General features: G+C 35.0%; 2 protein-coding genes across 8 annotated transcripts in view; both read left to right on the top strand.

Moving 5' to 3' along the window:
- The window catches only part of LOC106056663 (protocadherin-11 X-linked-like), a 72447-nt gene extending 65990 nt beyond the window's left edge, over positions 1-6457 (top strand). For all 6 annotated transcript variants that reach the window (XM_056037444.1, XM_056037442.1, XM_056037446.1 and 3 more), the window contains 2 exons: positions 674-797; positions 912-6457. In XM_056037444.1, the coding sequence (XP_055893419.1) occupies positions 674-797; positions 912-1843 (1056 nt within the window). In that variant the 3' untranslated portion in view covers positions 1844-6457. The remainder of the gene's footprint in view (positions 1-673; positions 798-911) is intronic.
- A 5321-nt stretch (positions 6458-11778) lies between these two features.
- Positions 11779-23699, top strand: part of LOC106056662 (ATP-dependent 6-phosphofructokinase-like) — a 31086-nt gene continuing 19165 nt past the window's right edge. For both annotated transcript variants that reach the window (XM_056039580.1, XM_056039581.1), the window contains exons 1-5: positions 11779-11915; positions 18121-18276; positions 19155-19327; positions 21026-21138; positions 22843-22927. In XM_056039580.1, coding sequence (XP_055895555.1) covers positions 11877-11915; positions 18121-18276; positions 19155-19327; positions 21026-21138; positions 22843-22927 — 566 coding nt within the window. In that variant the 5' untranslated portion in view covers positions 11779-11876. The remainder of the gene's footprint in view (positions 11916-18120; positions 18277-19154; positions 19328-21025; positions 21139-22842; positions 22928-23699) is intronic.

The following is a 23699-nucleotide window of genomic DNA, read 5'->3' on the forward strand; positions in this document are numbered from 1 at the left end:
ATGCTCGCTCTATGTGTTAAAACATTAAAGTAAAAAAATTATAAGCACAAGTGTGCAGCTAGCATGGAATGTTGAATAAAAGGGAAGAAAGAAACTAGAGAAGAATTAATTTTTTCAATCTAAATTATGCCTAAACATATCAGATCTGATCTAATCTGATTCGCTCCACACAGGTCCTGTTCATTCAAATGGTATCTGGTCCAATATCAAGCTAAAATTTTGCACATACAAGTATGGTTGATTAGCTCACTTAATCGAGGGTCGCAATAATAACTAATAACATGAATGTAATAGGTTTGATCCCCATTTCTCATCCTGGCCAATTTTTTTCTCTTTAGTTTTCATTGACCAATAAAATGTGAATGTTTTGTTACTGGCATTTAAAAGTAAAGTAGGAGTTAATTGTATAACATTTTTTTTTAAAACTTCATGTTATCATTAAAGATTTGTTTTGTTTAGAAACATTTTGATTGATGATTCTTTCAAGTAGCTGATTGAGATGTCAATGAATATAATTACTTGTGTACAGTTATGTAATACAAAAGTGTTCAGTTAAGTAACACAAAGCAATAGCATCTCTTCATCCTTCATTGTTTTCTGGTATCATCATGTTATATTTACATTTAAAAACAATGACCATGCATATCTCTACTTATTGATGTATATGTTTCAGTCGAATGACACATCTTCTTTTGTAAAAAAAATGAATGACACCTATGATGATGTGTCTTGTGATGATGACAGTACCAGTGACAGCGGTAGAGGAGGAAGTGACTTGGAAGTCAACAAAGAAAAAGGTATGCTTTTAGCTTATCAAACAGGATAAAGATAATCCTTTCTTATTTAAATGATCATTATTTATATTGTAATTTATTTTAACTTTTTAAAATGTTTTCCAAAAATACTTTCAGCTCGAGCTTTAGCTGCAACTCCAATATCTGTGAAAAGTGGCATTTCTAGCAGATTGTCTCCCTTGCCTCAAGAAAAAGAAAAGACTTTTAGCACATTCCGTGGGGAATCACCCAATTCTTTCAGATTTGATTCAGACTCAGACACTCTGACTCGAAACTGTCAAAGACCCATGTTTTCTATCCCTTCACGAGCAGAGAGCAGTAGCCAGGAGCAGGATCAGATTGTAGCAGGAAGGTATGGTGCCAGAGATTTCAGTGGCAGCTTTCCACGCAATCGTTCTCTGTTTTCAACACAGCCTTACAGCACTGGCATACAGAATGGCTTTGCCAGTTTATCAGAAAGTACCAGACAGCCTCAGCGCATTACTCCACTTTCTTTCACGTCTCCTCCTGCTACCTGCCATCAGTATGATACAGAGACTGACCAGAGTGACAGTGGGTCAAACTCCAACTCCTTATCAAGGCGCAATCATGTTCCAAGACTCCCTCCATACCAAGGAATAGAGTTCACCCACCATGCATACGGCAACAGAAGCAGTATTGTTGGTTACAGCAATGCCTTATATGGTGGGGGACTTCAACAAGAGTATGGACAAACTAGATTGCCTAATGGCAGTACATTTAACAACTACCAAAATGCCAATGAATCTAGTTACAATTATAGTGATGCTTATCCCAGTGATTATGCTGGACAAGACCCTTCTGTGACCAGTGGATATAATAATGTTGTTAGTGAACTTCAGTTGTCACGTCCAGTGAGTATGGATGGGGAATTTGAACTTCCCCCGTATCCTGAAGAAAATGAAAATGTTGAGGAACCTGATGACATTGTTGACAACTTCGAAATATTTCCAGGATATTCAAGAATTACACCCAACAGAGATGAAGATCAAACTGCCTTATTTAAATCTAAATATGAATCCAGTGCATAATAAATCTCTGCATTTATCATTTGTATTTTGGCTGTGCAATTAATAATTAATAAAATAGTTTATGCATTAATTAATTACACTGAAGTTTTCACCATTCCTTTGTTTTTTCAGGGCAGGTCTTAGATAATTGGAGGCCCTAGGCAAAGTGGCCCCAAAGGAAATAGAAAGATAAAAAATAAACAGTGAAAAAATTAACTTAGACAATTTATTTAAAACCTAGAGTACTCAAACAATAACATTGGGCAAAAATTCACTATTTCTTTTTAAAAAACTGTTTAGAGTTCTGTGGGAGATTTCTAACCAATCTGAAGCCTGAGTCAACTATGCTTAAGGCCAGCCCTGGTTTTGTTCTAAAATATAATCAAGCAATGAAAAATGTCTTCTTCTTTTTAAATGAAAAAATATATATTTTAATGTAAAGCAGAAAAGTTTGCCAATTTATTTCTAAGAAACACCTATGCAATTTAATTTGAAGAAGTTAATTAATTACAACAATAAGTACATTATTAGATTTTGTAATTTTAGGTTATTTTAGCTAGTTCTTTCATTTTAAATAATTATGTGAATTTCTAGAAATCTAAAACAATATAGTTGTTTTCTTTTCTGAATGATATTGTTTTATAAGTATTAGTTATGAAAAGAGTTGTTTTTTTTTTAACACATATCACATCAATTATGTTTGAATCATGCTGTTAAATTTAGTAATATCTTTGTTTATGTTAAGAGACCAGTTAAATTTGTTATAAAGTAGCACAAAATTATATCTCTTCTAATGACAGCTAGCAATTGTAAAGCTAATAAATTCCTGGGACCAACTGTTTTATTTACATATCATTGTCTTCTTATAATTGCTGTTGTTTTTTTTGTTATTTTGAAGGTAATTTGAATAATATGATTTTATAGAAGTGTTAAAATAACATCAAGGGTCCAGTCCTTTTATTTAGGTAATGATACACTTAAAAAATGTTTCAAATATAAGGTCTCTCTCAAGACATACTAACATTATTGAAATTCTTAATTACTGTGAGCAAATCTGCCACCAGGGGGGGGGGGGGCAGGGGGAACAAACAGGACTCTAGTTGAGGCTCCAACATGCTTTTTTATGCCTCTTGTATACTGAAGGTTTTGGGCATGTGGGGGGGGGGGGGGAGGCAGAGGGGGACACATGTACACAGTTTTCTGGAGCCCAAATATTACTGGTGGCGGTTTTGCTTAAGTTTTAAAATAAGACTGTACTGTGCTAAATCTTATAATATGCTTGAAACCATACATGAAAAATGTATTTTATTTCTATATTATTCACATCTGAATTATTGTATGAAAATTATTTTTATGTAAAGAAAATTCTTCTTAACTAATGCTCGCTGAAAATCAACATCAAACAGAAAGCCTTAGTTTTCAGTATTCATCTTGTGTAGAATCAGCATCAAACAGAAAATTTCTATTTTCAGTATTTGTGCTATGTAGATAATATTTAGAATTAAAAATTGTTATAGTGTAGGTTGGTTTTTGCTTCAAACTTATGACTAGAAATTGCATCTAATATATTTTACAGCCTGTGTCAATCAGATAAAAGAAATGACAATAGGTGTTTGATTAATTATATATTCTCTGGATATATCTATCTTGTATAAAATGTACTTGCATCCTAATTTGCTCTCTCATTCTAGTCATGTTTTAGTGTGTCTATTGTTGATAACACATTGGTGTACAGTTAAATCAGATATCTTGCATTTATACTTGTGATGTAAACATGTGTACATATAATCTAGACTAACTTGTACTCTCTCTCTCCTCCACTGTACAACTGAGTGAATTGTTGTTTTGGCTGTTTGAAACTATTTAAAAATTACTATCTTGCTTGCTTTAACGGCTGTGGTGAACCAAATTTTCTTATTTCTGCTTTCTTTCAAAAGATTCCCAACTGAAGTAGAACAACAACTCTGCTTGTGCTATTGTTTTATAAAGAAATAAGTGTTATTTCAATCATTATTTTAATTTTGTTTCAATACATTTGAAATTATATTTTAAGAAATGGACACTTTTTATAAAAAAAAAGTACCCATAAAAGTTTGTGTCTTGTTAAAATAAAAAAAAAAGTTTTTCCGTCATTAATAGAAGATATTCAAATCGTTTCAGAGCCATTTCTAAATTATTAAAAGTTCTCTTTATTTATGGTATTTTTAATAGAAAGCTTCTGGCTACCTTGTCATAGATAGAGTATGCACCCTGGACTGTCAGGTTTGAACTTTGTGCTATGTGGGGCCTCCCATCCTGGGAGGTTTGAGCTAGGATTCATTAATCTTCAATTCTGAGGGAAAATAAATTCAAAACATAATAAAACATGAGAATTAAACCTAGATTTTAAAGATTAACAGTTTTTTACTGGTGTAGATTTTTTTTTTATTACAGGAAATAATCTATATTTATTTTCATGCCATATAAGTCAAATTGTTTCTTATTAATTGAGCAGAAATAAAATAAATGCTTGTACAGTCCTTTTTGACTTGCAAGACATGTATGTATTTATCTTGTCACTCTAGAATATTACAAAATGAATCTGAGACTGAGACTTAAAAAAAAAATCAAACTTGTTGTAAAGCTTAATTGTTATTATTTTTACTACTAAAATCCTGCCCTATAAGCTCATTTGTTTGGAATAATGACTGGATTTGAGGCCTAAATAGTAATCTACTGACTTCAACATCACAAAATATTGACTATACATAATTGTTAAGGCTGTTGAGTTTGGGAAGTGTGATTTTTAAAAAAATATAATCACATTTAATTTCAGTAACAGAGCTTAGTAAAGAGCTTGTTTAAGTAAATGTTAACATAAATATGGCAACTTCCAAAAACTAAATTTAAGATTAAGAATAAAAAATGAATTTTTTTCTTCTGTTAATACAAATTTTAAATCTCACTTCCTGGTTGAGTGTAATGCTAATTTGCCATCTCATGAGACATTACTATATGTTTGGGCTAGGACGTAATAATCCTCAATTCTAAAGTGACCGAGACCGTACTAGATGTTTGGGCTAGGACGTAATAATCTTCAATTCTAAAGGGACTGAGACCCTACTAGATGTTTGGGCTAGGACGTAATAATCCTCAATTCTAAAGGGACTGAGACCCTACTAGATGTTTGGGCTAGGACATAATAATCTTAAATTCTAAAGGGACCGGGACCCTACTAGATGTTTGGGCTAGGATGTAATAATCTTCTATTCTAAAGGGACTGAGACCCTACTAGATGTTTGGGCTAGGACGTAATAATCCTCAATTCTAAAGGGACTGAGACCCTACTAGATGTTTGGGCTAGGACGTAATAATCTTCAATTCTAAAGGGACCGAGACCCTACTAGATGTTTGGGCTAGGATGTAATAATCTTCTATTCTAAAGGGACTGAGACCCTACTAGATGTTTGGGCTAGGATGTAATAATCTTCTATTCTAAAGGGACTGAGACCCTACTAGATGTTTGGGCTAGGATGTAATAATCTTCTATGTTAAAGGAACGTCCAAAATATGTAAAACAAATAAAATAATCAATTATAAAAAATCCATTGGCATTGATCAGTTAGATCTCTATTTTCCTACTGTGCTACAATGTACATTATAATTTGGTCTTTTTTGTCATCACTTTTAATGAAAACTGTGTATGTAGTGATACAACTCTTTAAAGTAAATATTTTAACTATAATTTAGCTTTACATTATATCTCAGTTTTATGAAGTGTTATTTACAATTTTATGACTATTTAATTTGTATGTTTGTAAGGTTTCTTGTTTTGTCTTCTTCACCATTACAGCTTTAAGCTTTTTTTTTGTTATTGGCATTCAAAAGAATATGTTTTATTGTATTAATTTTATTCTCATTAGCATAGTATCTTTAAAATAGTGTTTGTTAAATGCTCTTCAAACCCTGGATCAGTGGTTACATATATTATGCAAATTAAATATATGAAATAACATCTTTAGTATTGTGTAGACCAGGGATGAAAGGATAGTAGCTATTCAGTTAAGTGTCATGCTGATTTGTTACTCTTGACTATTGGCTTATATTTGTGTGGGTTCTGTCAGGATCCCAGCTGTCAACATAATGTCTTGCCAGTCTTTTGTTTTAATAGATTTTTCTGGTAGAAGGTTTCTTTGTTTGTTTTGTTTTCTTTTTAGTATACTGGTCATATGACACTCATGTAGACTTATAGACAGAGCTACAGGTCACTTTGATCTCATGCCTCATTGTTTTTGGTGTCATTGAGAACAAAGTTGACAGAGCTTGAACTATTGTGTTGAATAATTCTGATGTTAATAAGCAAACATGTGTATACCTTTTATTTAACAAAATAATTTATTATTTATAAAAGTTTTTTTTAATGAGAATCATGTTGCACAGAATTAATAAGGATGCCATTGGATAACAAGAAAAAGGGACATAACAATGTTCTTTTTTTGTACAAACTGTTATGTCATTGTTTCTTGAGCTTGGGAGACTTCAGCTTTAATTCATTGAATAAGTTTTTTGCATTGTATTTTTGTATGTAATGAAAATTTCATATTTTTGTAATGCTTGAAACAAATATCTCCACTAAATTCATGCTATTATAATTGATTTCACAGAGTTTTTTTGTTTTTTTTTTCTATAACTAAATCTATTTCATTTTGTTAATATGTGAATCCTAAATGCCAAAGATGGATATAGCATCTCCTTCATTCACTCAAGTTTAGCCCATTGAATTATGGAATATTATTTAGAAATAGCTTTATTCTGACAGTTGTTTGGATTATACTGTGAATTTTAGAAGATCTATTGCATATCAATATTCAGGATATATAATTTAGATATGTCCCATACACTCAATTGTAGTGCATTGAAATTAGAAAATTTTATTTCTGAAACATCCATAGAACAGCATTCAGTCATCCTGTATGTTAAGTCCTTAAAATGGAACAAGTCCTCTTCTTTACTAACAAAATTTTTTCCAATTTAACTTAATATAAGTCTGGAATATTATAGTCACAACCATTTTTTAAAAAAGATTATCTCCCTTAACATTGTGCTATGATGTCTAATTTCTGACATTTCTATTACAAGTATTTTGAAAGCTATAGGTTAAAACAGTGTTTCTCAAACTGTGTGCCGCGGCACACTAGTGTGCCGCCGAAGATTTGCTGGTGTGCCGCGGGAGTTTTCAGAACGCCATACGTGCAGCGTTACGCAGGTCTGCCTAATATTAAATTTTTATTTTACGTTGCGATGACATCTCCACTTGCAATGACCAGTAGTAGTAGTGGATCTTTCCATTATGACGGAAAGGGGTGTTACCTATTCAGGTTATGGAATTGTCCACTATATACATTATTATAATGATTAAAATGTTGGGCGCCTTAGCAGACGCACAGCAGTTCTTGAATTGGTAACGATAATAATAAGCGATGTGTTTCATGTAAATTGGTTAGGTGTATGCTAATAATAACAAATTATCAATAAGCCTTATTCATTGTTATCCATGGAGAAATACGTTAGCAAGAATGAGACTGCGAAAGCGTTAAATGAAAAGCAAGGAACCAAACGAAGGTACAAAGAAGATTGTATCGGATATGGTTTCATATCTTGGGGAACTGAAGAATCTCCATTGCCATTCTGATCTGCAATGCAACTCTGTCGAATGAGGCGCTTGTTCCAAGCAAATTGAAGAGACACTTGGAAACAAAACATCCAGCTGTGAAAGCGCAACCCAAGGAATACTTGGAAAACATCAGGGCTCAACAAAATAAACAAGCTAAGAAACTTACGAACTACCTAAAGCTGCCAGAAAAGGGATTGATAGCAAGTTATAAGGTTGCTCAGTTATTAGCAAAACGCAATAAAGCACACACAGAGGCTGAATCAGAAGCTCTTTGCCGAAAGATTTGATGTCTGTTCTGGATCAAGTGATTGAAGTTGTAAACTTCATAAAATCTCGACCGCTTGCATCCCGACTTTTCTCAAAGCTTTGTAAAGCAATGGATTCAGACTACAAATGTCTCCTGTATCACACCAACTTTCGTTGGCTCTCCAGGGGAAAACTGTTAAAGCGTGTCGTCTAACTCAAGGCTGAGCTGATTTCATTCTTGGAGGCTGAAAAAAAAAAGACTTCGGATTTTCTATTCATGACGAGATCTGGTGGGTTAAGGTGACATTTTCTCTGATTTATTTGACAAATTAAATTAATTGAATTTAAGTCTTCAATGACCATCGGAAACCATCATCACTGCATCCTCAAAACTGAAAGTCATTTGGTGAAAAATTGTCTTTGTGGCAAAGTAAGATCGCGAAAGGCGTCCTTCTCCTACTTACAATGAATGCGCTTCAAATAAAGAAATCACCCCCGAAATTCTGCACACTTTGACACACCTGCAGTCGGCATTACAGCATTACTTCCCAACAGTTGGAAGTAATGAATATGGATGGGTCAGCTATCTATTTGGAAACAATGAAGCTACAAATCTTACAACTGAAGAAGCAGAGCAGCTAATTGATTTAAAAAACGTTGCAGTTCTTAAGTCAAGTTATGCCGAGAAAAGCCTGGATGTGTTTTGGATTTCAATCAACAAGTTATATCCTGCGATCAGTTTAAAAGCAATCAAAATAATTCTTCCATTTGCAACTTCATGATTGTGTCAGTTTGGATTTCAGTACTGATTGAAATCAAGTCTAAGAAAAGAGAGATTTCTTACAATAGACGATGAAATGCGAGTTTGTTTGTTGACTTTGGAGCCTCGATTAGATCGCATAAAGCTCTCGAAAACAGGCACACCCTTCACATTAAATGTAATACTTAAAAACAGGTAAAATCTGTTGTTCTTTTTATTATAAAACAACTGTTGCTCTTCGTGGTGTGCCGCGAAATTTTTGTAGTTTTTTGACTGTGCCGCCAGACAAAAAAGTTTGAGAAACACTGGGTTAAAATTAGGAGTGATACTAAAGCTTGGCTTAATATTCATTTTTAAAAATAGTAAAGAGAGATAAGTTCCAGAAGCTAAACTAAAGGAAAGCTGAAGAAATCTTTTCAGCCTATTTCGGAATCTTTGACTTGATTTAATTGAGGGTTTCTACCTTATGGGACTTGTATTTAGTATACTTTGCTTGTTCAGGGAGCTAGAGATCTATAAACTGGCAGATAAAGTTACATACAATTAAAGAAACTGTTTAATAACTGAAAACACAAAAAGCTTACAATACGTTTTAGGATTACATTGGAATCTTTTTGTTCATTTACCTGAATGTATATCTAATATAAATATCACAAGAAGTTTAGTTTTATTTTGTTCTATTTTATGAAGAAAAAATGCAATTTTTAAATAGAGAATTTCTTATTTCCCAGATCATCACAGAATTATAATGAGATTCCTGAAACAATCAATCAAATGGAATTGCTGACCTAATTAACCCTAATTGATGGAATGAATGGATCTTTCAATTCCCTTTTATTATTGTTCTCTTATTAAAAGAATGGCATTGAAAACATTTTTGTTCAAATAGCAAAGTAAGGTATACATTTTTACCTAACCAAATCATTAATAGTTATTTCTATCAGACTCACAGAGACACTGCAACATAATTAATTAATTAATTAATTAATTATTGAACATAAATTAATTATTTAGTATAAATTATTTATTTAGCATAAATTAACTAATCAAGAATCTGCCCAACTTTACATGGCGCCAAGTTTGAACTCCAGGGCACTTGAAGAACAAGCTCAGACACAGGCTGCCAGTTTGAATGCATGACCTAGGACAGAGACCAAAGAAGTGTAGAAACAGCATATACACATGTGCTGCTGATTCAAATGAAAATAAGTTCCTAAGAAATAATTGCATTTCGATCTGACTTTTGTCCGGAAGTATCCATATTTCTCAATAACAAAGAGAAATATATCTGAACAAATAAAGACTAAAAGTAATCTTGAACTATTTCGAAAGGATCATGGAAGTAATATACTAGAGGCAATTAATTTAAATACCAAGGTTATATAGGTAAATAACTAGAGGTCCTGAAACTCAAATAAATGACCTTTTGTTGTTTTTTTACATGTATTTCCTCTATCTGGCACGTTATATTTCTGGCACCCAATCTCGGATCAAGCCGAAATATTGCACAATTATTTATTTTATTTCAAATAGATGCTATCTTATTAGATTTTTTCAAGGCTTTTGACAAAGTTCACCTCCATAGTTTGCTTAAAAATTGAAATATTTTGGCATTGATGGTCCATTGTATCAGTGGATTAAAGATTTTCTAATAGTGAGAGAACAAGCTGTAATAATAAATGGCTCTAACTCAACACCAATAACAGGAAACTTAGGTGTACATAATATATAGAACAATAAAAACAACACAAGACACAGATATTTTACAAAGAGAATTAGATGAATTACAGAAATGGGAATCAAATTGGAGCATGTCTTTCCACCTAGAAAAATGTCAGTTATTAAGAGTAACAAGAAACTAAAACAAATAAACTTCATTGATCTTATTCATGGTAAACCAGTAACACAGACTAAAAATGCAAAATACCTATAGATGTTATAATAAATGAAAAATTGTCATGGAATCCCCATATTGATGAAACTATCAAAAAATCAAACAAAGCATTAGGGTTTATTAAAAGAAATTTCTATAAATCAAATAAGAACATAAAACTAAAATGTTATTTAACCTTGGTTACGCCAATAATAGAATATGCATCCTCTGTTTGAGATCCCCCAACTCAAGAAAACATTAAGAAACTGGAACAGACACAAAATAGAGCAGTGAGATTCATAACAAACGAATATTCACATTTGACTAGAGTAACACCTTTAGTAAAATCACTAAATTTAGAAAGCCTTCAGGATAGAAGACTCAAAATAAAGTAGCAATCATACATAAAACACTGAACCAAAATCTTCAAATACCAAAACAAAATCTAATAAAATGCTGAGAAAGACACAAAGGTAAGAGCACCTTTCTTGTTCCATATGCTATGACAAATTTGTACAAATGCTCTTTCTTCCCTAATGCTATTAGAGTATGGAATGGGTTGCCCGAGGCAGCAAGGAAAACCAATGAATTGGCAGAATTTACGCGTAGGACGTAATCATCTTCTTTTTTAAAGTAACGTTTGTATTATATAAGAATATAAGATACCTGATAAATAAGAATCAATTTGAAAAATGAACCAATTAGGATAACTAATTAACTATTGGTGATAAATTGTTTTGTTTGGTTGCCTAATCATTCGGTGTTCTCGCTGGACTGTCATTCGGACTTCTTGATGGTCCCGGGTTTATACCCTGCGTGATGCCATCTCCCGTCGTCCTGCGGGAGGTTTGGAATAGGAAGCAAATTATCTTCAACTCTGAAGAAATATGTAAAACAAAACAAACAAACGACTCCAGGAAGAACCAATTCTAGGGTACAGATAACGTCTTCCGAAAGAATGAACGGTCGGAATGTAATTAAGATTAACTTTCCTTTTATATATACACACACACACACTCTGTCTTTCATTCACACACACACACACACAGATGCCCCCCCCGCCCCCCACACCGAAAAAACTTTATGGCTACAATAACAAAACCTGGCTACGCCCACGATTCCAGGATCTCAATGTTTTCTTATGACCAGTTAGACCGAATCGATCTCTTGTAGCACTTATTCTTAAGAACATTGAAGACCATTTTACATTTTAAACTGGGTTTTTCTTTCATGTCTCCAAACTAGACATAAATATTTTTTATTATTGGTTGTGGTTTCATGTTAACAACGCAATGTCCTAATTTGAGCAATTCAATCTGTAACTCAACCACAGACTCAACATTCTGGAACAATAAAATTATCACTTGATTTGACGTCATAACAATTTGCGCTCCTCAACAAACTTTAAAAGAATATTGTTTACATACACTCTAAATCCAAATCCATCTTTAGTGCACATTTTACAAATGTAGAGCTAGCCTATAAACTATCATGTGTAAGTTTTGAAGTCTTGACTGGAAAAATGGATTCTGTTCTATCGCCCAAGCACATTGCTTCCGAAGTAAGTGAATGATCTTTTATTGTAGGCTGTAGACAACACTTAGATTCCTCTGTAAACTAAAAATTAAACTAAAAATTTTGAGTTTCAATATAGGATAGGTCTAGATCAGGGGCCGGCAAGCTTTTGAGTCGGAAGAGCCAAAAATTACAATTTACAAAATCTCAACGTTTTTAAAGAGCCACAAGATTTTGTTTCTTCCAAACAGTAAATAGTACTCGCATAAATAACGTTTTTAAAAAACACGAATCTTTTATTCATAAGAAAAAAAAATCAATTTATCGTTATATAAATAGCGTTTATATATGTAATAATAATAATAATAATAATCTTTATTATGATAATTATCCGTATGGAAATTTGTCTTACAATTTATGCATTACACCAAACAAAAAACATAACTATAAGAAACCAAAGTGTACATTCACAGACTCACTCATAATTTACATGTGACAAAGTTTATACCAGATTGTTCTTATTTAATGATTTGATTGCCAGGGGAACAAAAGAGTGTTTGTGTCTGTTTGTCTTTGCTATCGGTGTCTTGTATCTCTTCTGTGATGGTAAAATCACAAAATCCTGACACAAAGAGTGAGTCTTTATTTCAAGGATCTTGTTAGTTTTTTTTATAGATGTTTGTCTCAAACAACTGCCCAAATGGGGTTTGTTTTTTGCCAATGATTTTGCCAGCAGCATTTAGGATTCTATAAAGTTTATTTTTATTTTTAATGCTCAGATTGCCATACCAGGCAGTGATATTGAAGCTTAAAATATTGCAGATGTGAGCGTGATAAAACATAGCCAAGTATATATGGTATTATTAGGTAATTACTTATTATTTAAGAATAAATTTTAAACAATTAAACATTTACATACAACACAAACTTGTACTACAATAACAAACAATTGAGCAAACAAATTCAGTGGTAACTATGGCTTTGCATGGTTTTAGAAAGTTTGGATAAATTTGGCTCACAGTTTTGGCTAACAGAATTTTCAGTTGTTAGTAAACTTCTTACTTTATTCATGCAAGAGAACCCTTGCTCTTACGAATATGCTGATCCGATGATGGCCAGCCTTCCAAATGCCAACTTTTTCACCTAAATGTAGCAATCTGGAAGACTATTCCATGCGTCAAATATAAGTGCCTAATCTCGCGGCATTTATTTAAAGCTGACCACTTTTGTTGCATTACATACATTTCAGGAGCTCCAACTCTTCCAACCTGATTTTCAACTCAGTAAATTTTCCACTACATAAAGCTTTACTTTTTAAATCGATGAAAAGTATGTCAAGAGATCCAGTATCATTTCCGAATGGCTCAATGTGTATTTCGGTACTTTGGTGTTGAGAATATTTTTTTTAAGGCTACAATCGTTTTGTTTGTTTTGAATTGGTCAAACAAATCTGTCAATAAATTCATGTTTGATTTTTCTTTATAACTGTGCTGAAGAAACTCGTGTCAACAGGTGCACTGGTTTTATCGCAATATTGATTTACAAATTGAAAATAAAGTGATTGACAGCTCTGAATGTCTTCTGCAAAAAGAATATTTTTTTTCTTCAAAACAAACGAATTCTTCTACCAAAACAGAGACTGGGTTTCCCTTTCCTGCAGTTTTAGCTTTAGCTCATTTAATTTCACTTTTAATAACACCATGAAGTAATATGCTTGCAACCATTAATGCCTTTATCATTTAGGACTGTATTTTATTCATTTAAGAACAAAGCAAAACGTTTCAACACCTTAATTTAGAAAGCCATCGCACTTTGTTGTAAAGAAGGAGATCTGAATACTAAGTCTCCGTTTCGTTAAGAATTTTTAAAACTGACAATGGTAGAGTACTTTTGACAAGATACTGTTAACAACCTTGATCATCAAATTCCTGACCTCAACTATTTCGGCCGGAAATGTTTGGATACAAAGCTCTTCTTGGTGTATTATACAGAGAAATGTAATAATTTTAGTGGTTTATTTAGCGCCAAAAACTCTGTCATAATTCTGGCTCCATCAGTTGCTATTGAAACGATTTTAATGATTTTTATTTATATTGATTATATTGTCTTCAAGGTATATTTGCACGCCATTAGCTGTATCGTCTAGTTGTCACGACATTAGTAGCAATCCTAGAAGTTCTTCGAAGATCTTTGGACCTTGGGAAGACATATATCTGTCAACAGAGCCAACTAGTGCCGTGTCTTTTATGTCGCAAGAATCATCTAGAGCAAGTGATATGGCAGAAGAAAGTTAAATATCTTCCACCTGCAAATATGTTACTTTTCAAGACATGGGGGCGGGGTGCATTGAAAAGCGAGTGGCTGAGAGATAGAATCGAATCAGAACGATTTTTTTTGTTGATAAAATTAATAATGTTTGCGCATGGAGCTGAAGAGCCGCAGCTTAACATCCAAAGAGCCGCATGTGTCTAGATCATAGATGGTCTAGATCAAGTGGTAGATCTAGATATATATAGATCCACTAGCCGCCTAGCGGAACCTGAACTTTGGAGTGGGGTGGGGGAGGGGATTTTTTCCCCTAACACCCAGTAAACCCTAACCCTAAGCATAAACGCGGGTACAGCATATAAATACAAAAGAAAACAGCTATGTTGAGGCCTTTCTCTTGACAGCTAGAAGGTCTGGGGGAGCGCTGCAAGATTCACCAGTGGGGTCCGGGGCGAAGCCCCGACGCCAAAAGCGTTTTATTGCATTCTTCACTGCAGAAACACATTCTCCGGACATCTACAGCTTATTGTCACCCAATAATCCATTACTAATTTCCTGGACGAGCCCCCATTTATGTCATAGGCTCATTTCTTAGCTTGGCTCGACTTGGCTCCTTAGGGGGTTTACTTGATTATTACTATTGCGAACGGTTATTACTTGATTCGCTTTAACTCCAGATATCCACTCAATTAGAATTACTTATTACTAAATAAACTTCAACTCCCGATTATAACAATTAAAAACTTTAATATTCAATAAATCACACAATGACATGGACTCTCAAATATTATTAATTTACAATCACTAGTCCATCAAGTTTATGAAATATATAAATACATAAACACCAGTTTAGGAAGCAACTATCCAACCTTCCTGGACCGGGAGCAAGACCTCACTAACTAACACACTATCTCGCACATTCAACGAAGACTAAACCATTCAGTTCGTAATACGTGCAAAACTGTTCACATTCCTAACCTGGATGTACTTAAACAAGGGGATATCACTATTTAACCAAAATATCAAAGTAACATTCATTCTCGCCATACCTCCCCCTGACACTCATTATTCATGCTGTTAAAAAATAACCTTTTGAATAATGTTTTACTTGAAAAATATTCTAATGTAAATTTACAGGCCCTTACTACATTGCAAATACAACCGATTTGTTCTTGAAAAGATAACATATCCAACATGTTCAAAATAAGACTTTGAAAATCGCCGCCGAAAAAAAATTATTCGAAAAGCTCATTTGTAAATGATTTATTTTGTTCAATAGGTATGTTTGTAACTTTTGTTGTTACAGAACCATAATACATAGCTATAAACAAAAATTTTCGGAAGTGGGAGTTGAAATTAAGTTAACTAATTAGATTCTACTCTAATTTTTTTTGCATTTTTAGGATTTGGGTGTATATTGCGAGTTATAGTCCCACATTCTTTATGTATTGCGAGTTATAGTCCCACATTCTTTATATATTGCGAGTTATAGTCCCACATTCTTTATGTATTGCGAGTTATAGTCCCACATTCTTTATATATTGCGAGTTATAGTCCCACATTCTTTATGTATTGCGAGTTATAGTCCCACATTCGTTATATATTGCGAGTTATAGTCCCACATTCTTTATATATTGCGAGTTATAGTCCCACATTCTTTATATATTGCGAGTTATAGTCCCACATTCTTTGTATACAACAGAACAATATCAGTAGGAGTAAACGTTGGAAAAAGATCACTAGTGAAACAATATTTGGACTCAGAACTCATCTCAATTGTTACTCTTATAATGAAAAATTTCGTATGCATTCTAAATTTTCCTAAACTAAGTCTTTCTTAAAAATAACTAAGATAAATTCGTGTGCAATTACATAAAATTTGTCGCGATATTTGACTGTTCTGTTTTAAGACGTCATCTTTTCGTCTGGAAAGGGGAGTGGGCGGTAGAGTAAAATCGTTAATCCTCGCTCAGTTTTATAATTTCTGCTAATGATTGCATTTGGCATTAAAGAGTAGAGGGTGGAGCGACTCGATATAAGAATTTAATTTATAGCATATATAAATTATATTAGTGACAATTTTTTGTTTAATTTTGTAATTTCTTAACTAAAATACAAAAAGAAAAAAGTATTGGTTTGTCCGATGGTCGGAAGATGATTGCATGTATCGCCCCTCCCACCTGGTACAACCCTTTTTCGTTTGATATTTACTAATGAGACAATTTGAGATCAGAGTGTGGTGCAATGATTTCTAATTAAAAGTAGGGCCGCCCCCCCCCCCCACCCAAAGGGTTTAGGTTGGAAGGGGAGTAGATGTATTAACCCCCCACCCCCCAACCCAATCGGCTAACAGGGGATCGAGATAATATGAAGATCGGTTAAAATATCATAATAGGTTTTAATTATATAGATATTTAATTGATTCCGTTAACAAGCTGTGATTTCTACAAATAAATTCGAAAGTTTATGGTGGGGAGGGGGCCGGATTGATGCCATCGCCCAACTTAATTCGGCCTGCGGGCCATTTTAATTTCCGACACTAGTGCAGAGGGCCCCATCAACGAAAAGGTACTAAAACGAAATGAAATTAGGCTAACCTAAAACTATTTGATAAGAAACTTACATTAATGATTTTGATATTGGAAGTTGTTTTTTTTTTACGGAAAACAGCTTAATTTCTCAAAATGTAAGCAAAATTGTAGCAAGCTTTATCCCCGACTTATTGTCTTGTCTACTTTTGGTAAATATTCTACAAAATCCTTCAATCTCTTGGCCTAGCACTGGCGGATCCAGGGGGGGCGGTAGGGGCGATCGCCCCCCCCCCCACTATGCCGACCCCCCCCCCCCCCGGACGAATTTTAGTATAGAAGTCACACAATTTGTATACGAATTTATTACTTATGTTAATAATATATACTAATTATTTATATTTCAAACTATTTTTAGATTATTTCGCCCCCCCCCCTCTAGTATGTTGGCTGATTAGGTGGGGGTCGGGAGGGGGCGATAGCATCAATCCGCCCCCCCCCACCATAAACTTTTGAGTTGGGGGGGGCGGTCCAATTTATTTGTAGAAATCACAGCTTGCCAAAAGAATCAATTAAATATCTATATGATTAAAACTTGTTATTGATATTTTAACCGATCTTTATATTATGTCGTTCCCCTGTTGTCCGATTGGTGTGTGTGTGGGGGGGGGGGGACGAAACCTCTACTGCCTTTCCCACCTAAACTCTTTGAGTGGGGGGGGGGCGGTCCTACTTTTATGGAGAAATCATAGTTTGTGAGCAAGATTAGTTGCATTGATATATAAATTTGATATTATGTCGCTCTCCTTCAGGTATCTTGGCCGATTCGGTGGCGTAAGGAGGGGGGGGGGCGATTGCATGTACTGCCCTCCCCGCTCTAGCCCTCTGAGTGGTGGGGGCGGTCATATTTTTATGGAGGAATCATAGTTTGTGAACAAAAATAGTTGAATTTCTATATAATTGATATGTGAAACCATTTGTATATTATGTCGCCCAGGCCTAGTTCAACAATCTTTTATTTGCCGCTCAAACCAAGATTGGCGCCATATTTGCTTCATAATGCCGTTTATCTGTTGTTGTTTTTTTAAACATTCAAAATTTCTTTATAAAACAAATTTGTTGGCTTATTATCATGTTCCACAAAAATTAAAGATCCATCTACTTTCCTGTCAGATTCTAGATTCAGAGTCCCATGCCATTAACGCAAAAATATTAAAGGTCATGGGACCAATAATAGAAATAGTGAGGGCCCTAACGTAAGTTAAGATACATTTTTTTTCAACCTCTTTTTTTTTTATGAAGGGTTGATTTTCTACACTTTGTGCCGACATTTAGGTGGGCCCGATAAAACCACGTTGAGGCCCGGATGTGGCCCGCGGGCAGTATTTTGGGCATCACTGCTTTATTCTTCTTCTTCTTCGTTCTTTATTCGATTGTTGTTGTTTTTGACGCCAGGAGTTCAGCCTCTCCAATCTCGAAGCTGCTGCCTCCTATCCGTCTGGTCTGTTCAACGTTTCGAGCTACCAGCCCAAACCAAGAAGCAGCAAGTCCATCCGAAATTCTTGGGTTGGCTCAGTGATTGGCATAGTGACCGCTGGAGATGACGCCCAGGTAGGTGGAGATTCCTAGATTAAGATCTCCTCGTTGTGACCACTTTTAAGCAAAGAGACATTTGCAGGAGTCTTTTAGTTTTGTTTCCCTGTCTTGAAAAGTAAAGACCTCGAGTCCTTGGGGAGATTGAGACAAAACAAAAACATTACAAATAACTTTAAAAAAAAAAATTTCTAGAAATCGTTAGAGCATTTTAGAGATCAGCGTCCAGGTACCGCCCTCCATGAAGTTCTGACATGAATAGATAGAGTCTTGAGACTTTTACATTCACTTAAGTTTCACGGGAACCTAACATAATGTTGTATGTGTTTCTATAGTTTACGGTGGGAAGAGGTTAGCGTTGGTTGTGAATGATGCATAATATGTGGCATTCAAAACACATAGATAGACTGTACATGTTTTTGGCTGTCCGATAATAAGGTCAGCTTTCTTTTTTGGATCTTTTGGTTGATGGGGGCCATTGATACACTGCGCTGATGGTTAAGGTGTGAGTCATGTGGTAATCACAGCAGCCAAAAGTCATTAAGTTCTCCAACTCATGTCATGTGGGGATTGATAGCTGAGTGTTACACATTAAAAATAAAAAGCTTGGTCTTGGAGTAAAAGGATCAAGAGTTTGTATCCTAGTGAGGAGTGTCTTATGGGTAAACTAATCATTAGTCTATATAGATTTAATGGGTATCTGATATGTAACTTTTTTAACACTTGGAACTGATTTCAAAGAAGACTGAAGCATTCTTAACCGGTGGAGTTTCTTTCTTTCTGTATTCTGTTTCAAATTTATCATTAATATTGTTATTTTTAAACACCAGCTGGGGGAATAAACTCGTCTTAAGATTTTTTTAAAAATTAATCAGTTTGTTATTTCCCCTTCACAGGGTATGAACTCTGCCATCAGCGCCGTTGTGAAGATGGCGTATTACTTGGGCTCCACTGTCTTCTACATTAAAAATGGCTTTCGTGGAATGGTCGAAGGCGATGACAATTACGTGATGGCCACGTGGTATAGTACTATGAATATTGTGGGAAAAGGCGGAACCACTATAAAAACGTAATTTTTTAAACTTGAATTTTCATTCGTTTAGTTTTGTGGTGCTTTCAAAACAGGCATTGATTTTCTCAGTTTTTGTGGGATTTCTGGAGTATTCAGAGGAATAACTAAAGGATAGGAAACTTTAGGATGAGGAGTATTATAGTCACTAAAAAAATTAATAGTTCGTTCTTCAAGGTAGCAAGCTGACTTTACAGACATCGGTAACAAGCTACGTCCACAGCCTCCTCCATGGGCGGACTGGCAATATGGGCATTTGGGCAAATGCCCGGTGGGCCGGTACTGAAATGGGCCTAAAGAGCCTCATGAATGCCACTATGGCACGCATTAAATTGTTAAAGGTTTTATAATATTCTCATATATAAGGGGCTATATGAGCTTCATGTTAAAAACATCTTTTACAGACTACAGTGTAATACTAATTTAATCTAACACATTTTCAAAGTAGACAGTGCTATTATTAGGCTTCATCATGTTAGGGCCTACATACCTAACGATTAAGAAGCAACATAAGGCCCAAATGTCTTATCAAGATATAGTTCATGCATACAGTTATCATCAATACATTATAAAAGAAATAACACAATAATTTTGACAACCGATAGGCCTATAGTTGGAGTCCCATGATATGATATACAATTTATGAGCTCTACTGTATAGAAATGCCTGGGCCGATTTTGACATCCAGTCCGCCCCTGGCCTCCTCCCATCAGGAGACCCCCCCCCCATTTTAATTTGTTTTTGGTTTGCAGCTTTTCGGCTCTCCTGATATACCTGTCCTTGCCACACCAACCCCTGATATTCCTGTCCTTGCCACACCAACCCCTGATATACCTGTCCTTGCCACACCAACCCCTGATATACCTGTCCTTGCCACACCAACCCCTGATGTACCTGTCCTTGCCACACCAACCCCTGATATACCTGTCCTTGCCACACCAACCCCTGATATACCTGTCCTTGCCACACCAACCCCTGATGTACCTGTCCTTGCCACACCAACCCCTGATGTACCTGTCCTTGCCACACCAACCCCTGATGTACCTGTCCTTGCCACACCAACCCCTGATATACCTGTCCTTGCCACACCAACCCCTGATATACCTGTCCTTGCCACACCAACCCCTGATATACCTGTCCTTGCCACACAAACCCCTGATATACCTATCCTTGCAACACCAACCCCGTGTGAAGCCACTGGAAGTAGTCCTCCATATGTTCCAGCTGTGTCTGACCAATGTTAATGAGGGCGCCCATTTCCTTGTAGCCAATAAAATGTAAATATGATATCATAATATATTCATGTGAGAGTTGAATCTTCCATGAAATAATTGACGAAATTCAATCAGCGCATTAAGTAGCATCCCTGTGTTTTACTGGCTGTTATACAACACATTGTATTCAGTAAAATTACGAGAAAAGTAAACATTGGTACCAGGCTATGTGTGGAACGTATCAAACTTAAATTTAATAAAGAAGTTTACTTCTGTGTCTCGGAGGAGAGATGACGAGAAAAAAACAAACTTAGCTTTGGAATCAAAGTTAAAGCAAAGTTTAACAGATTCTATGTAGCAAGATTAGTTTAGAGCTTGCTATCCTTTGCATTGGATCTTACAGCCATCTCATATAGTCTATAAGTATTCTTGTTAACTATGGTATATTTAAATAGAATGATGAGTCTGTGTTCCACTTTGTAAGGTTCAAGTGTCCTGAGTTTGCAGATCGTAGCGCCCGCTTGAAGGCAGCCAAAAATCTGGTGGAACATGGAATCTTGAAGATCATTGCTATAGGAGGGGATGGTACTTTGAAAGGTAGGAAGACAGTTGTGTCTATGTTTTTACTGAAAAGTGGCCAAGTAAACGGAGCAGTTGAGTTCAATTAGCAATGGATTGTTTTGAAGACTTTAAAGAGTAATATTTTTTTAAATACCTCTTTTTAAATCGTTTCTTCATGGAACATGGGTGGAATCCGGACTCGGATCTCGAAAACGGCTCTAAAAAATTTCTAGAAAAAAGTTACTGGTCCGTTGGCCTCATTTGGAAAATTCTAACTTGATCTTATACATTTTATTTTAAATTTAAATTTGGCTACAAACTTAGAAAATGTTTATCTTGAGCAGACTATACGTCTTCGGGTATTTCCGCAGGTAAACAAAATTCATTGAATGTTTATGAAAATAGTGCGGAGTAAAAAATGTTCAATTATTTTTTTAAATCCTAATCAATCTACAGTTTTTATAAAGGACGTATTGTCTTAAAAAAAAAATTAGTTTAATATTTTTCTTGTTGGTTTGCTATTTTTTGTTCTGATAAATCTAGTTGACGCTAAGATAAGTGTACACGATTGGACTGACAGTCTTTGTATGTAACTGACATGACACTAAATCAAATGTATTCGTTAAATAAGAAAATATTTAGAAAGACTATAAAGCATCCAGCGCTTAGAAAAAACAACATCTTCAATAGTTCCTAAAGAAACCATTTTGTTTGTTCTCATCCCACAAAAATGAGGTTGCGTGTCAATGTGTTATGTGCCCTCATCTTCACCTTCATTTATCTCTTATTCTGTTGGAGCGTTGGGGCATCACACAGGATCTGTCAACCATCTTTCTCCAGTCCTCTCTGTCTTAGATAGAACTTCTTTTAATGGCAGGCCTCTCCATTATTTAATGTTGTCTTCCCATAGCTTTCTCTGTCTGCCTCTTCTTTTTCCTGGTACTGTTCCCTAATGAAGGTCTTTGAAGGCCCCGAAGACCTATTGCCCGAATGGCACAGTCCACAGCAGCACTTGCGAAACTGAAAACAATATGGAAAGACATAGGCATAGCCCTCGACATCAAAGTCAGACTGATACGCTCCCTGGTCTTGGCCACATTCTTGTATGCTTGCAAGTCTTGGACGCAGACTGCAGAGCTAGAGAGGAGGATCCCAGCAATAGAATTGGGATGTTACAAAAGTATCCACATTTCAAGACCCCATCACAAACGAAGAGATTAGAGAAAGGGTGACTACAACCATTGGACCCCACGTTGACCTGCTAACTAATGTAAAACAAAAACAACAACCGGAAAATAAAACTCTGATTCACTTAACAATTGTATGAATTTCGACAGCTAAACATGCGAATTCAAACAACCCAAAATAAAGAAATACCATTATACCTTAGCGAACTGATCATTCCATATGTCCCTAGAGTCAATCGACTCAACGCTTCTAATAGTTTCTCCCTCAAAAGTTACGGTCAGCGGGCTTTTTCAGTGCACGGACCTCAGGCAGACAACATGCTACACTACATTGAAGAAGAGCATTAGGATATATCTGTTCAAAACTTTTAAAGATTAGTTTGTCATTTAGCTGTCGTGTTTATGTTTGTAATGTTATCACAGAGCCTTGAGCCTACATTTTGTTTGTTAACAGCGCTCTATACATTAAATTAAATTAATATTATTATTACACTACGTGTATACTGGTCTAATGTTTTATCTAACACAAACAAATACTTTTCATATTCCTAAGGCATCTGGGCTCTGTACAATGATTGGCTGAGTCTGCTGAGAGAACTGGACGACCGGGACATGGTCAACAGGACGTTGCTTCAGAGGTGAGTCGCACATTTATTTCTGTTACAGTTATAGTGAATTAGTAGTTTCACATCTTGGCTCTTGCGATGAAAGGGTGATCAGTTTCCACGTACGACTGTTAACGAAGGTAGTGTCATGTGACCAGCACAACGACAATGTGCCTTTAATTTCCCAGATTAATATAAAGTACCCATTACAGTTGCGTGGACCCAGAGAGGGATCCTAATGATTCCGAAATTTAGTCATCACAAGGATTCGAAACTCTTTGGTTCGCAGCATGACAGGTGCTTTATCCCTCAGCTACTGTTTAGTATTACAGAATCTTAATTTCTATTCAATTATTGACTTAAATAATCAACTATACGTGATGGCTTAAATTTGTTATATATTTATTGCTTAGAACAATTGACGTGTTATAGTAATTATCTAAATGTTGATTTTTTCTATTATAGTATTAAGTTGAAAGAAACATTTTGATTGGTTGATCGAAAAAAAAAAGCGAAGTGTTACAATTGTAGCTGTTGGGTGAATAGAGAGTGGTGAAAAAAAATGCAAATGGAAAAAAGTGCACGCTAAAACAACTAGATCTGGGTTGTTTTTTTGTTTTTGTTTTTTTTTTAAATAAATTTTATGTACTTCATAGAAAGACAGACAGCTAGATAGATAAATATGAATGATTGTATTTCTCTTCCGAGTAAAATTGAGAACCCAAAGTTTTCTATGTCTTCCTTATACATGTATTTGTGTGTACTGACTTTTACATATCAAACTTCTATTTCAAAAAAAAAAGTT

This window comes from Biomphalaria glabrata, chromosome 8 (genome assembly GCF_947242115.1).
Source record: "Biomphalaria glabrata chromosome 8, xgBioGlab47.1, whole genome shotgun sequence".
Classification (NCBI taxonomy): Eukaryota; Metazoa; Mollusca; class Gastropoda; family Planorbidae; genus Biomphalaria; species Biomphalaria glabrata.